Source organism: Echeneis naucrates, chromosome 10, assembly GCF_900963305.1.
Source record: "Echeneis naucrates chromosome 10, fEcheNa1.1, whole genome shotgun sequence".
Classification (NCBI taxonomy): domain Eukaryota; kingdom Metazoa; phylum Chordata; class Actinopteri; order Carangiformes; family Echeneidae; genus Echeneis; species Echeneis naucrates.
In genome coordinates this window covers 20377538-20393463 of record NC_042520.1, presented here as the reverse complement: position 1 = coordinate 20393463, position 15926 = coordinate 20377538, and the positions used below count along the sequence as shown (strand labels likewise).

General features: G+C 40.3%; 1 protein-coding gene across 1 annotated transcript; it reads right to left on the bottom strand.

Annotated features, from left to right (window-relative positions):
- Positions 1–176: 176 nt before the first annotated feature.
- st3gal5 (ST3 beta-galactoside alpha-2,3-sialyltransferase 5) lies at positions 177–15820 on the bottom strand. The gene is made up of 8 exons (XM_029513247.1): positions 15713–15820; positions 11504–11620; positions 6537–6657; positions 5101–5310; positions 3938–4074; positions 3522–3708; positions 2860–3018; positions 177–1344 (listed from the first exon to the last, which is right to left on the bottom strand). Exons 2-8 carry the CDS (start codon positions 11533–11535, stop codon positions 1087–1089), a joined length of 1104 nt encoding a protein of 367 aa, XP_029369107.1. The 5' UTR covers positions 11536–11620; positions 15713–15820; the 3' UTR covers positions 177–1086.
- Positions 15821–15926: the final 106 nt, after the last annotated feature.

Here is a 15926-nt window from a genome sequence, read left to right as displayed (position 1 = left end):
GCCGCTGCCACACGTTGTAGCCACGGCGGTCAGACGTGATACAAGCTGTGGTGTGGCCTGACTCCTCTCCTGAACGATCCCATTTCACCTCAGCTGTGCTGACCTGTGTGTAACACACGGGTTTCTTGTGTCATGTTTAACCTCCAACCTTCGAGAATAAAACCATTCACCACTTATCAAGCAATGAAGGAAAGCTTTTACTACATCAGCAGAAAAGTAACCAACAGTAATGGCAATTGCTGGTATTTGGTACATTAAGAGGCATAGATGAGAGCGGTAAGCCACCAACTCAGTGTAAAAATGTATTGACTTACTTTGTAAATACATGATAACAATGAATAAATAAAAAAAAAAAAAAAAAAAAACATCTTCTCATATTGTCTCTTAAACTCATTAAGAGTCACGCATATCGCTGCATTCTTCCTTTTTTGCTGTGGACAGATGCTGGTCTCCATTTGACTCAACATTTAATTTACCCTCTGAGACTAGTCTAATATTCACATTTGAAGTAAATGTATTGCTGTTTTTCATTCCTTACACCTGATGTTTTTACAATTAAAAAAAGTACCTGATGTCAGTTCTATTGTCTATTATCCATTTGAATGAACACACAAGACTCAACCATCTAACGTGAAATGAAGGCTGTGTGTGTTTGCAGCTGCTATGTTATCAACTATTTACAAATGCTGAGAACAACTCATTATCCATACATTTAAAAATAAACATCTTTACATTTCAGCTTTCACACATGGATGGCTATAAAACAGAATGAGAACTGAGAGGGGGCTTAAATCAGAGGTGGGTGAGCGATTTAGTATGATTATTACAATATAGTCTTTTTTTGAACGACAATTACTGGTGTTTAAATCCCTGTGTGATATGTATGATATTTGTTCTTCAAGAAGCATTTTGAGAGCAAAACAGTAATGTCATGTGAAATTTCAATCTTCGTGCCAAGTTCTTCTCTCCCATTCTTCACATCAGTCAATCCTTTAGCGTTTTCATTACTCTTCGATTTTCCAAAACAGGATATACTGTTTTGAGAGCTTAGGCACTTCACAACAATAAAGGGAAGTGGTCTGGAGGTCAGCTCCGGCAGAAAGAACAATGAATGCCCCCTGTCAGGTCAGTGACAGTTCCCTCTTTGACAAGATTTTTCAGTAGTTCAGTCTCTCTGTCTACATCGTGCATGTTCTGCTGCTGCATGGCGCTTATGGGTAAGTGGTCGTAGTAATGCAGTGGCATCCCCTGTTGGGAAATGCTGTAGCCAAAGCCTGCCAGGCTGACCTCATCACACAGCAGGGTGGCTAAGTTCAGTGCAGAGACTCCAATGGTTGGCACATTCTGCAGACAAAAACAAACATATAAACCTATAATTTAATTAAAAAAAAAAAAAAAATTTCAGAATTTTATATTATCATAATCACCCCATTCTTGAATTTTATAAGCGTGCTTATTCTTGTTTAAACAAACAAACAAACAAAAATCAAAAGCATTACTTATTGGTTTTTATGCTTTCACTAATAGTTGGAAATGTCCTAAATAATGAATTTCCAATTTGAAGTCTATTCTTTCCTATAGTTAGGTCATTAGTCCAACTCTTTCACAGCTTTCACAGCACATAGTATTCATTCATTCATCTTCTGCTGCTTATCTGTTTCCAGGTAACAAGCTGTGCTGGAGCCAATCCCAGCTCACTTTGAGTGAGGGGCGGGGTCACCCTGGACAGGTCACCAGTCCATCACAGGGCCAACACACAGAGACAGACAGAGACCAACAACCACTCACGCTCAGACAGTTTAGAGTCACCAATGAACCTAATCATGATGTGTTTGGATGGTGGGAGGAAACCGGAGTACCTGGAGGGAACCCGTGACCTTCTTATGGTGGGGCAACAGTGCTAACTAGTTTCATGCCTGCAACCCCGTTTTGAGAGGATGTGCAGTGCAACACAATCACATTACCACCACGAACACAGGGTGTTCACAAGTTCTGTTTTTGTTATGTTTGTTTTTGTTTTGTTTTTGTTTTTGTTATTTTCACAGATTGCAAATGAAACACTATTTCATTATTTGACTACTGAACTTTTTGTTTTTTATTCAAGACATCAGTTATGATGGCACAACTGCACCCTTATTTTCTTTTTGAACTTGGTGTTGATGTTTGATAAAATGAAATGTAATTTGCCAAAATTTTCTTTGGGGCGACAGGGTCAAGTGGGGCTTGAAAATCAACACATGTTCAAAGTGGGGAATGACCAAAAAAGTTTGAGAACCACTGCTCTATATTAATAGTATCGCTCAGTACTATCTGAGCTCTGCCTTTAGAATATTCAATTTGAATACAAATTCTTTGTGTTGGTAACAGTTCATAATTTTAATAACGACTTCAAATTGTAACACATAACCACAGTCACAGGTTCAGTTCACGAAATATGAAATTGTTTTGGAACAGCTGCACATGATGCTTTTTCATTTTTTCACAGTCAAATCAGCAATGTATAAATTCACATTTTCAGATCTGCTCTAGCCTGCAGTAAAAGAGGAAGCAAGTTATGGTACTTGTGTTTAGTGTGTTTGTTATTATATGTTAGACACAAATTTTTCTGTCCATTTTGTTTGTTGTATGTAACCAACGATGAACAGGTGCCAACATTGAAAAATAGGGGAGTAGGAGAGTGAGACAAGATAAGGTGCTTGGAAAAAAATAGGAACCACCCACTTTATCAGTTACTTTGCCAGATGGACTGAAGGAAGACAGACAGGATAAACTGACAATCGGAGAAGCAGTCAGACACACACTCACTCCTAGTGACCGATTTAAATTGATTTAATCACTGTTTTGGGAAATGTGTTTTACCTTGTCCCAGCCCCAGATGCGTGGTCTAGGTGTCGGGTATTTCAGCAGGTCTAATGCAGTCTCTCTTATGACACCTGGGTTCAGGAGCCTGAACCTCAGAGGCTGAAGAGGAATTTCATGAGGAGCTTTTTGCCAGAAGAAGAGCCTGTCCCACAGAGGCTACAACACAAAGCACAGATGTTACTGTTAGTATTTACAGCAAAGCAGCAGTAGTTAGGTCTGTTGCCTAGTTTGCATATCCTCTCTGTGCCTGTGTGGTTTTCCTCCCAGCGTCCAAAGACATCATGTTTGGGTTAACTGCTGACTCTAAACTGTCTGTAGGTCTGAGTGTGAGTGTGAGTGGTTGTTGGTCTCTGTCTGTCTCTGTGTGTTGCAGACTGAGTGCAATGGACTGGCGACCTGTCCAGGGTGACTCTACCCTCGCCCAGTGTGAGCTGGGATTGGCTTCAGCAGCCCCCGCTACACGGAAACAGGTAACTAATAAGTAAGTCAAACTCCCAAACATTCAATTTACATTACAAATTTCATTGGCATTTCTTGACTCAAAGTCTTCTGCAACAGAATTAGACACCTACTATCTGATGTTGAATGAAGACTAGTTGTTTCAGTGATAAATCAGTATTAAAACACAGACACACATGACCAACACCACCACAACGTACCACAGAAAGCTTGTTGATCATAGCAGATGTCCAGCTGATGTCTACACTTTTATAGACCACAGCAACAAACAGTGTGTGTGGGTCTGTATCGATCCAGTGGAGTGGTGTTCCTTCTGGGTAACTCATCCTGATGCTGGTTCGATTTCCAACGTCAACACTGAACTCTCTCAGAGGACCACTGTTTAATCTGAATGAGGACATTGATGGATTAGTTTTAGATTGAGTCGACAAATTGAAAAGTGTCAGTGATGATAATTAATCATCGTCATTGTCATTAACATAACATGGACACTAAAATCAAAGTGCATCAAGTAGATTTTAGTTAGCACAGCACAGATAACACTCACTATGAGTCATTATGTGTAAACCAAATAAAAAGCCAAATTACGTCATGTCCTTGCATTTATGGTTCTAACCTGATAATGGTGTCAAAACGGTCAATCAGTGGGCCGAGCTCCAGGCCTTTGAGAATGCCTCCATTTCCAATAACCACACACCGGCGACATTTGTCAGATGTCTTATCCAGAGGAGTTTCAACATCAGAATTTGGAAGCTTTTCCAGAATAAAAAAAAAAAAAACAACACATAAAAATGATTTGAAATATGTCCCAAAGTAGCTGGACTGACAGAGATTATAGAGATTGGTTTCATTTTACCTCAAAGGAAACTTGTTCAACTAGTTCAACTAGATGTTCTCTTGACTCTAAATTCAAATTGGTTTCATGAGGATGTTCAGTGCACTTACTGAAATCTACAACCACCAGATTTACATTTTAAGGAAGAGAGCTGGGATATGGTAAAAAAAAAGCAATTTGACCGAATGTCGCTGACAAATCTGCAGACATCTTGAGATGCAGTCATGTGAATCTCACAGAAAACATTTCCAACATTTTGCTGAATACAAAGAACTGAGGCGGTTTTGGAAGGCATTACGAAGCACTAATGCGCCTTATGAAGCACTTAAGAGGGTGGAAAGTATTACTCTGCTCATTTTTGCTGTGAGAAGATATTCAAAACGTATCAGCCATTAAAAATCTCACTGAAAATATGTCACATTCGTCTGTGCATTCATGGCAGAAGTAACCTGCACCCTGTTCTGTTCTTTAATGTAGTTAGGAGATATCACATTATATTCTTCCTACCAAGCTATGATATCACCACATCATAGCATTGATGTTTGTCAAGTCATTAAGAAAATATATATCAATCTGACTTTGTTAATGTTATATAAATACAGAACAACAATTTGGTGCCCTTAGATCGCATGAGTCACAATCGGATCTTGCTTCATCTATAATTTAATTAATATTGTGAATCTTTCACGGTCATAATGGAGAAGAAATGAGCACATGAATAATTATCAATGAAACTATCTTTGTTGATAATTATTTTTGTAAGAAAGTTGTCAACGTTCAATAGCTATAGCAGTTGTTGTCTGGATAACGGTGATACAACACTGTATTTGCTAGGATTGTGTGGAAGAAGCAGCTTCCAATCAAGGTTAGACTTTTCATCTGACATACAGAGCCTTCACTGTGAATTATTTCCATTAGAAGAGCGTGACAGAAGTTGGATTCACCAGTTTTAGCAGGTCCTCCACTTCGCCCTGAAGCCCCATGAACCCAAATGGTGGTGGATGCTGGAAAAGCTCATCTGGGAGTGGAATGTCTTTCCACAAGAAGGGCTGGTTCACCTGACCAATGGGAGGAAGTCGGGCTGACAAGCTCTGCCTTGCGTTGCCTGGGCGGCACTGTCCTCCCAGAACTCTGAGCACATGCTCGTGCACAAGCTGCAATAAAATCAGAGGCAATGAGGACAGATTTCACAACAGATTGTGCTTTGCAAGATATCTTTATAGTGTTAGTACTGGGATCAGCGCTTTCGTCTCTGCTGCCGCTCCCGTTGGAAAATAAATAATGAATATTTAGTTTTATTATTATGGTTTTTTTTTATGTAAATAAAATTTAAATTGGAAGATTATGGTGATCTTGTATTTTTAAAATAAAACGTGTTTTACTTCTGCGTGTCGCTAAAATATGTGTCAAAACCATCGATGTGCGACACTCACAGGTTGACATTTGACTGCACGCACCAGTACACGTGATGACAATCTTAAAACTTTGTTTTCTTTGTTGCATTTATTTGATTTCATAAATGCAATTAAAGTAAGCATAAAGGAAAAAAACCTTTTGTGCAGTAATATCTTCATTTTAGATTTTTGTGGCTCCCAGTGATCTCTTTTCTGTGGGAAACGGGTCCAAATGGCTCTTTGAGTGTTTAAGGTTGCCGACCTGTGTTCGTACATGGCTCAGTTTTTAAAGTTTCAAAAAGAAGCAATAAAAAGTGCCCAAAAACTGAGGTGATGCTCTGAGTGTCTGCTCAGATCAAATATGTCTATGAGGAAGGATGAATGGAAAAATGTACCGAGACATTCTTGATAGAAATCTGCTGCTATCTACCAGGATAATGAGGAGGGTGGACATTTCAGCAAGACAATGATTTCAAACACACAGCCAAGGAAACGCTGAAACTCAGAGAAAGAAAACAAAGCTGCTAGAATGGCCCTACAACGTTGTCCCAACGTCACACCAACTTCAGGTGCTCTCTCTGGCGACAATAAACCAATCAGAGAACAGTACGCAGTACGATTACCTCTGCCACTTTTTGTTATACCGGTACGTGCTGTGCTTCGCTTTATATGTTTTATCCTGCGCCTTATGTATGAAAATAGACCCGTTTACCGATCTTGCGCCTTATGGTCCGCAAAATACGGTAAACTTAACTTAATTTTCAACATCGAAGGTTTGATTTCTTTGTGTGTGTGGGTTGTTACTGACGTGGTGAAAATTTCATGTCCATAGCACCTTTGGAAATATATTTGCTGGGAAAAATGGTGACGTGTTCAATACTTATTTTACCTGCTGTGTATATATATTCTATACCTCTTTTTGAACTCATCATTTAACCACAAATACTGGTAATCCAAAATTTGGTGTAAAGCTCCAGATGGCTCACCTTTTTATGTGCAGGGTCGACGTGATAGTCCAGAGGTTTGTTTGGCCATGTTTCTATGAGTGGTAGGGTCATCATCGCCAAACCCAGAAAACCTAGAATGACACCCACAACAAGCATACGCCTGGAGACAGACACACACACACACACAAGGGAGACAGAGCACAGGCCTTATGAACCATTATGTTTAGTTCAGCATTGAACAGAATAGAATGCCCTTTATTGTCATTGTACAGCTGAACAACAAGATTGGAGAGCTTCTCCTTTTCAGTGTGAAAAAAGGAAATATTTATTAATATATATAACAAACATAAAAATAGAAGTATAAAAGTATAAAATAGAAGGCCAAATGTAGTATTAAACAAGAGATTAAATGAAATATAAAGTGTTGATGTGTAACTGTCTTATTTACACTGGATCAACCAAAGTGTACAGTTGTATTGTACAGGACGTTTTGCTATTTACAGTGTTCCATTTACAATGAAAAATAAATATATTACACAGGTTATTTGTTAAATTGCACAGGTGGCAGTAGACAGTATTTTGCATATTAAATGTTATATTAATGCATTTTCAGAAAAGATTAAAAATGCATCAGAACTAAAAGCTTGTAGACATTGAACACATGTCAATCAACAAGATTAATTTGTCACATTCACCACTGTGAGGCTGAGGCTGCTCAGCTCAACTCTCCCAAGTCTCGCCTTCCTGGCTTCTGGAATCCCTTCCTGTCTCGGCGTCTTGCCTGCCTGATCCCTGCAGCCCCACCCCAAATGGCGGACCCTGAGCCTTATGCAGGAGATCCCTTGCAAACCCTTCCTCCTTCAGTGCTCTTTAGTGTTAGGGCAGAGATCCCTTACTTATTATTTGGAAGAATCCAAAGTTCAGTCCTTAGTAAGCTTACTTTGGGGAAGGGCTTTAGATTGGACTACAGCCCTGTGGGAGTGGGTCTCTGGTCTATTTATCCTTTTACACTCTCTTTGAAAGTAAATTCAGGAAAGTATTTGACCAATCCGCAATAACGGGAGGCTTCCAGCCAGCTGCTGTCTCTTAAACAAGGTCCACGTCAGTGTGGCGGACTATTCCATTGAGTTTCGCGTGTTGGCAGCAGCTTCAGGGTGGAATGATTCTGTGCTACAGGGTGTGTTCATTAGAGGGTTATCTGAACAGTTCAAAGATTAACAAGCCGTTAGGGATGAGGCAGACTCTCTGGATGCACTCATTTAATTAGCAGTGAAACTAGACAATCGGTTGAGAGAAAGATGTAGGCTGAGAGACCCGCTACGCCCCTTTCCCACAAGTTCTCTGCTGTCCCTGGACAGTCACCTTCAGGTGCTCCTGGACTCCCCCATGAGCCTGACTGCTAAGGATTGTTTGTGCTGCAGTCAGAAGGGTCATTTCATTGCTGCCAAAATGCCTAGGCTCGCCTGCGGTTGAGGAGTGGCAGGTGAGCCTCATTCACTCCTCCGCTAAGCGCCTTTCTGTACAGGCCCCCTTCAGTTGTCCGCCTTGATGGACTATGTAGCTGAGGATAATTTAATTGATAAGCAGCTGGCAGAACAACCCGGGTTTCCCCTCAAACCCCTGGACACCCCCATCGTAGTTAGCGCACTAGATGGTAGGCTACTGACCCAAGTAACTCACCAAACCACCCCTCTCTAGCTGCAAGTGTCGGGGAATCCCTCAGAGCTCCTGACCTTTAAAATTATGTCCTCGGCTTCTGCCCCTGAATGTGACTGCTGCATCAATCTCCAGGATATAAGTTATAACACAAACTTACAACAACTGCATGAACTGCATAAACAAGACACTTTTTCCCCCCTGTTCAGGGTCAGCCCAGCTTTGTTTTGATGCGGCAATGAAAAAGCTAAGACGTGAACTAAAGCTTGTTCCTGAGGGTCACACCTTCACCCCTGGGCGCACCCCACTATTTCAGAAACACTGCAGTAACATGTTTACCCACTTTCTAGGATGTGCTAAATAATAAGATGTTGTTCTTAAAACACATAATTATAGTAAAATGAACAAATGATGGAAAAGCTAAATATGACAATAACTGATACATACTGATGGAACTTTCTTTTCAATTGGGCTGACAAGAATATACTACGAAAAGAAAACCTGTCTGTTTGAACATCCTACAACAGTCTTATGGGATGTTCAGCCAACAAGTTGATTTATTTATTTTAATGTTTATTTAGCAGGGATGATACATACAACATTGCCACAAAAAAGAAAGGGAAAATGGGGAGACGTCTAGCTGGAGCTAATTTGCGGTTTTTGTCCCTGGTCAGGCTTTTAGAATACAATAAAATATACTAAATGCAATAAAATGCAGTGAATAGTACAATTAAAAAGAAACACAGTTCCAGTTATCAATTGCAGATAAAAACAGGAGTTGGATTTCACATTTAACATTCGTACTGTTATATTAATAATGACTTGTAAGAAATTAATGTTCGCATTTCTGCTGCTGCTTGAGCCAGTGTTTAACTTTCACACTAAACCTCTTTAGTTCTGTCTGAGATTTAATTTCTGATGGTAAGGAATTCCATAAGTGTGTACTTTGCACTGAGAGGGATGATTGGCTGAATGTTGTCCTGTACCTTGGAATTTGACAGTTCTGGTTGGTTCTGCTCGGTTCTGCTCCTTGTAGTTGCCCTACAGTTGTCTGTCTTTTAGAAAGATCTGAGACATCACATGTGGGGCCAGTTCATTTAAACATTTAAAAATAACTTTTAAGAAGAAGAACTTTTTAAAATTAGAAAAAGTAAAGAAATTGTATTTTTCAATGATTTTGCAGTGGTGCCATTTCAGCCTGTACATTCAAATGTTTTCAAATTGAAGAGAGTCATGTTTGCCGAGCTTACAAAACGGAAAAAGTCAGTATTCTAGAGGCAATACCAAAGTGTAACCATAGCAATGCTCTCTAAATACTGAGCACTCCCACATAAACAAAGTAACTATTGATAAGCAAAACCTGAATGATCTTAGGATATGGGTTAGGGTAACCGCAAGATGTGACTGCATAAAGATAATACATTACTCAATTTGCATTGAATTTTGGTTCATAGTTTAGCTTACAGCTAACCACTACAAGCTACTCATCTTAATTCTGGATGAGGGTATACCATGTACAGTATATAGCTGGTGAGTGAAGCTACTGCAAAGACCAGAGCAACCACGCTTGCTCCTTCTCAAGTATCTGTCAGCATTTGTCACTGAGCATGGCTCCGATACTATGGCCTGTGGATAGAATGGTAAGCTTCTGGATTTTATATTAGTCAGTGTTTAGTTTTAGGCAGATTATACATGTAAGATAAACTCAGATACAATCAAAACTCAGAGTAGCTTCATGTACAACATAAATACTATGTAACTACATCACATATCTTTTTTGTGTTTGCTGTGATACCTCAGCATCATGAATGATCTGTATGGCAATCACCTGGTTAAAAAAAATGTCAGTGCAGGAAAATGAGAGGGTTCACATTTACATACATGATTTTAATCACCTGTAAGTGCCAAACGACATTTACTATTCTTTTGAAACTGGGAAACTGAAGCCCAACTCATGCGGAATGTTTCCTAAAGTTTTACGTGGTTAACAAGAAATATACAAAATTATAGCCCCTCCAGTGGACTATTACTAACTGCCAGACACTGCGGTAGATTTTTCCTTCAGGGAGAGATTACTGATTAATTAACAGGGTGACCAGAGGCAGAAACTTTATCTCTTACATGAGATCATCTTTTGTTTTTTTGGTTTGTGCTAACTCTTTACACCAAGGTTCTGTTGTTAGGTTCAACCATGAACTAGAGTGTTATCTAGCAGAGGAAAACAAATTTTTTCAGTTTGCACAGCAGCTGGCAGTTCACTCTTCATCTTACCTCACCGTGCAATTCATTAATCTAAACAACCCTAACCCTACTGATATTTCATTGATGAGAAAAGGGTGCATCCACAACAGAGCCAGAGAATAAAAGTTCTGATGATAAAAGGATCAGCTTTTATCTGGGGGGACAATGTCTCGTTTTGCCCTCCCATCTGTAGATGCAGGCAGAAACAATGCGCTGATATTTTGTTCTCCTCTGCCAGAACAGCTGTACTGTACTGGAATGGTGATTTTTATTTTTTAATTTTCAGCCTGGCTTTTGTTTGTCTGGGTATGGTGTCTGTGCAGTGTGCACATGGAGACACTGACTGTGACTGTCTGTGGGCCAATATTTTTACCACACTAGTCTTGCAGTATAAGTGATAATTATTATAAACTTGTTATATGGGAGTGTTTGAATGCAACGCACTCTGTTATGAGGTTTTTAAAAAGGAACTGAAAAGCCCACTGGCTAAAAAAAAGTACAGTTGATGACTCAGGAATTATAGGGCTGCGAAAATTAAGTTATTATTACGTTAACATTTTATTACTGTTTTATTTCAAGCTATTTCAGGTTTTGTTTTTTCCATGGTTTTGAAGATTGCATTGCTCAGTCAGACTGAAAGCGCATACTGTCACAAACTACAGGCCACAATAAAGGTGGGGTGGGGTAGTGAGCACTTTCTTTTTACAATTGGATTAAACACACTTATCAAACATTGACAACATTTGAGTTTGGTTTTAGAACTGGTGGGAACAGAATAATAAAACTTTTGTTCCTAGGGTTAGGGTTACATGTATTACTACTTGCATTATTTTTAGAATAGAAATGCACGACATACTGCTTTCGAGTTCATCATTCAATTAGTATAAAAGTGTGATTCATCAGAAAAATCATGCAATTAATTACAATGAAGAATGTTAATTGTTTCACAGCAGTAAATAAGGATAAGTTTATCCATATCACCAAAGTGCTTTACAAGAAAAGACCTTATTGACCTCAGAGGTACGATTAAGTGTTTTTCAAAACATTGCTTCATAGGAAACCAAAGAAGCCTTATTGCTATTTGTCTTGTTGTGCCGTGTGAATGCCACCTGTGTGCTGCCCAGCGAATGGAAACCCTCATGTTGTTCTTGTTTGCATTGGTCTGGGAGAACTCTGCTGGTTTCTCTGATGAAGTCTGAAGCCCTCTGGCTCTCACAGATCTTGTCCTGCAAAGTAATGTTAAAGTAACAGTTTCATTTCCATTTATGTCAGCCAATCTTTAGTCCCACTACTTTACAATGAGAAAGATTGTGAAATAGTGGCTGCCCTATGGCTTTCCACAAATGTTTAACCCATTGTAGCACATCATAATGAGGAAAAAACAAAAAAACAAAGAAAAGAAAAGAGAAAAAAAAAAAATAGTTTCACTTCACATAGTTCACATAGAGCAAACTGTCACTGAAGCGCCCAGTGCTGTCAGACTACCCAAAATGTGGTGACACTTGTTCGACAACATAGATAGGAGCTTAGTTCTGATCCCCTTTTAACCACCACCTTCAAATCTCCAATCTGCCATTCCTTTGTAAAATACTTGAAAAAACTGTTTACATTCAACTCAAAAAATATCTCACATCCAATAGCCTCCTAGATATTTATCAATCAGGTTTTTGTCCCCACCATAGCACAGAAACAGCTCTCACCAAAGTAATAAATGACCTGCATATAAACGCAGAAAAATGTATTCTTGTTCTACTTGATCTCAGAGCCCCTTTTGACACTGTTGGCCATAAAATTCTGCTGGAGAGACTCGAGAGATGGGTGGGCTTATGTGGTCCTGTTCTAAAATGGTTCAATTCATATTTATGTGACAGGAAGTCTTGTTTCCGTCAGCAACTTCTCTTCAAACAAACTGACATTACATGCGGGGTCTCCCAGAGGTCAATTCATGGACCACTACTGTTCAACCTCTATATACTTCCACTTTCACATGTCATCAATAACCATAACGTCAATTACCACAATTATGCAGACGATTCGCAACTTTACATTTCTCTGTACCCCGATGATTTATCTCCCATACAGTCCCTCATCCAATGCATCATTGACATTAACAACTGGATGACAGAAAACTCCCTGCAGTTAAATAAAGACAAAACAGAAATACTAATCTTTGGTGCAGAGACGCAAAAACTGAGAGAGACGGAACACCTCAAGTCCCTCTCTCTGGAGAGCAAAACTGTTGCAAGAAATCTTGGCATAATCATGGACAGCTATTCATGACAACCACATCACAAAATCATTTTTCCTACCATCTAATAAATATATCCACATTAAGAAGTTTTCTGTCAAAACCTGATTCTGAAAAATTTATTCATGCATTCATTCATGCATACACCAGCATTCAACAATTACAATTAATTCAAAATGCAGCAGCACCTATTCTCACTGGTGCAAAAAAATATCAACACATCACACCCGTTCACAGAACCCTGCATTCGTTACCCGTCAAAAAAAGAATAGATTTTAAGGTCCTTCTGTTAGTTTACAATATATACATACTCTAAATGGTCTTGCGCCTCAGTACCTAACAGACATGCTAATTAAATACACACCAGAAAGAACCCTCAGGTCCACAAACACTAGTACACTAGTCATTCCCCGCACAAAAACTCAGGAAGGGGAAGCTGCATTTTCTGTTTATGCCCCACGCAAGTGGAACAGCTTGCCTGAGACAGTAAAGACTGCCCCATCAGTCACTCACTCACTCATCTTCATCCCCTTCTGGGTCGCGGGTCTGCTGGAGCCAATTCCAGCACACATTGGGTGAGGGGCGGGGTCACCCTGGACAGGTCGCCAGTCCATCGCAGGGCCAACACACAAGGACAAACACCTCACACTCGCATTCAAACCCAGTGTCAATTTAATGTTAACCTATGCATGTCTTTGGACGGTGGGAGGAAACCCACGCCGACACAGGGCGAACACGCAGACTCCACACAGAAAGGGCCCAGGCTGGGAACCAAACCCACAACCTTTCTATTGTGGGGCGACAGCGCTAACCACGGTCACTACGCCACCGTGCTGCCCCCCATCAGTCAATATATTTAAAAATAGGTTAAAAACTTTTCTTTTCTCAACAGCGTTTGATTGAGTGTGTGTGTGTGTGTGTGTGTGTGCTTGTTTACTCTGTGCTTTGTATTGTTTGTTGTATGATGTGAAGGGCATTGAGATGAAATACACTCTATAAATAAAGTTTGCTGCCTGTCACAGGACAGAGCTGGCATTCTTGATGTTTGTCAAGTCTGCCCTTTGCACTGCACTGTTTGGACAGAGTAGTTAATGGTTATGTGTCATTAATGGCTTCAAGGTTAACTGACTGTCATCTCATCCTTTTGCAAAAAACCTTTATGCTATGATAAACAACTTTTATCTACACATCAAGATAGTGTAGATAAAGCCAACATTGCACTACTGGATATGTCACCCCTGTGCCCCTCTCCTCAGTGTCTTCTGGGATTTCTTAGGCAGGATGTGGACTGTCGTTATAATTGGTGCAGGTAATCATGTCAAATTTTTTGCAGTGGAATATTTTTGTTCGACTATGCACAAGACAGCAGGCTAGGAATACTAGTGTAAAAATTAGTCGGTGTGTGTTGTTCTGTTGTTTTTTTGTTTTTTTTATACATAGAAGGTTAAAAGTAATACAGCTACAAACACTGCTCTGTCTGCTCAGTCCCCTGAGCAGACAGAGACTGCTCCTGGCTTTGACCCGTAAAGTCCAGTTTGTTATTAAGGTGAATACCCAGGTACTTATAAGATGTCACCATCTAAATGTCCATTTGAGGGATATTCACCAGCGTAGGGGGGTGTTGTGCCTGCCTGCGAAAATCCACAACCATCATTTTTGTTTTCCCTGCGTTGCTGCTCCCTTTGGGGCCACTGTACTTCAGATGCGTGCCAGACACACAGTCCTGGGCCCTCATAAACTGTTAGGTAGTCCAGGATCAAGGATAAAGTTCACTTTTGAGTATTCCAGCTTGTCCTTTAGCAGTAAAGGTTGGATTGTGTTGAAAGCACTGGAGAAGTCAAAGAAGAAGATCCTCACAGTGCTCCCAGGTGCTTTCTTCAGGTGAGAAAGAGCTTGATGTTGGAAGAAGATGACAGCATCGTCCACCCCCATGCTTGGTAGGCTTACAGAAATGGCTCCATCAAAGGACTCACCAGGGGGTGAGATGCATCAGGAACCAGCCTCTCCGGGGTCTTCATCAGGTGGGATGTAAGTGCCACTTGTCTGTCTGTCTGTTGGGGTCCTTATGATGTGAAGTCTTGGGGACAGGTACAAAGTATGTTTTGCAAAGTTGTAGCACTTTCGGCAGCCTCATGGTTGTGTTCAACAATCTTGCTTAGCTGGTCTGCACAGATGTAATACTGCCTCTTCCGTTTATGTTAAAAACATCAATCAGTACATCATGAAATGTCTCTTTTTTTCAGTTTGTTTGTTATCCGCAATTTTTAAGTTGCAATCAGTTGTAATATATAATATGGTCCATGGAGGGTACAACCCAGTGCTTAACTGAAATCACAAGCGTTAAACTCCCGATGAAATGTACCGGATTAGAGCAAATGTAGCATCAAATGAAAATACTCAGTGAAGTGAGCTAACTCGATGAGATGTGCTCGGTTCTCCATCACCACTGCTTTTGGCTTGTTGAGCTAGCTTTAACTCGTGGGTGATTTTTTACAAGATCGCCACACTTCCCCTGAAATCTGTTTGGATTACTTTCAAAATTATATTCAGGCCGTCGCTGCTAAACGATGTGTGGCATTTGGGACTAAATGTCGATAATCACTTCAATCCTTCAGACCTTTGTTTGGTGTCTCGAAGAGCGTATGAGTAACAGGCGAAGCTTTCCAGGAGTCCGAACATCTAATGCGCATTTTTGTTGCTTTACATCAGCTCAATATAATGTGACGCTGAAGTAAATAATGTTTGATCAACGATTAATGATTTAGTGTCATTTTAGCGCGTAGGTTAATGAGCATGGATTGGCGTTAACGCTTTTCTTAATAATACGGCCTGTAAATACAGAAGAGTCACCGATCCGAGGCCCAAGTGTCCGCTCTAGTAAGCAGAATAAATATTCATATTTTAAAGAATAAAGGCCTCAGCAGGTCCGTTATTTTCCTAGACTCGGACAGCAGCTTGTCTGACCGTTAGCCGCAGCTGACCAACGGTCAGCCGGTGGCCACAGCGGCTACCTCTCCATTAGTTTTCAGAAGACAGACATTTCTCTGCATTTACCGCTCGGTTTACTCACCCAAAGGACCGCGACAGGAGGTCCGGGCCATCGCGCACCCTTGACGGCGGTGAAACAGTAAGTGAGCTTCGCAGCAGCAGTGCATCCAGCAGCCTCCTTGTGAGGCGGCAGTTCAGCCAATCAGTGGTGCAAGGATCGCTATCATTTCCGCTCTTACACAATAAAAGCTCCGTACGTGAACGACACAGGACAAAGATACTAGATAAAAAAAAAA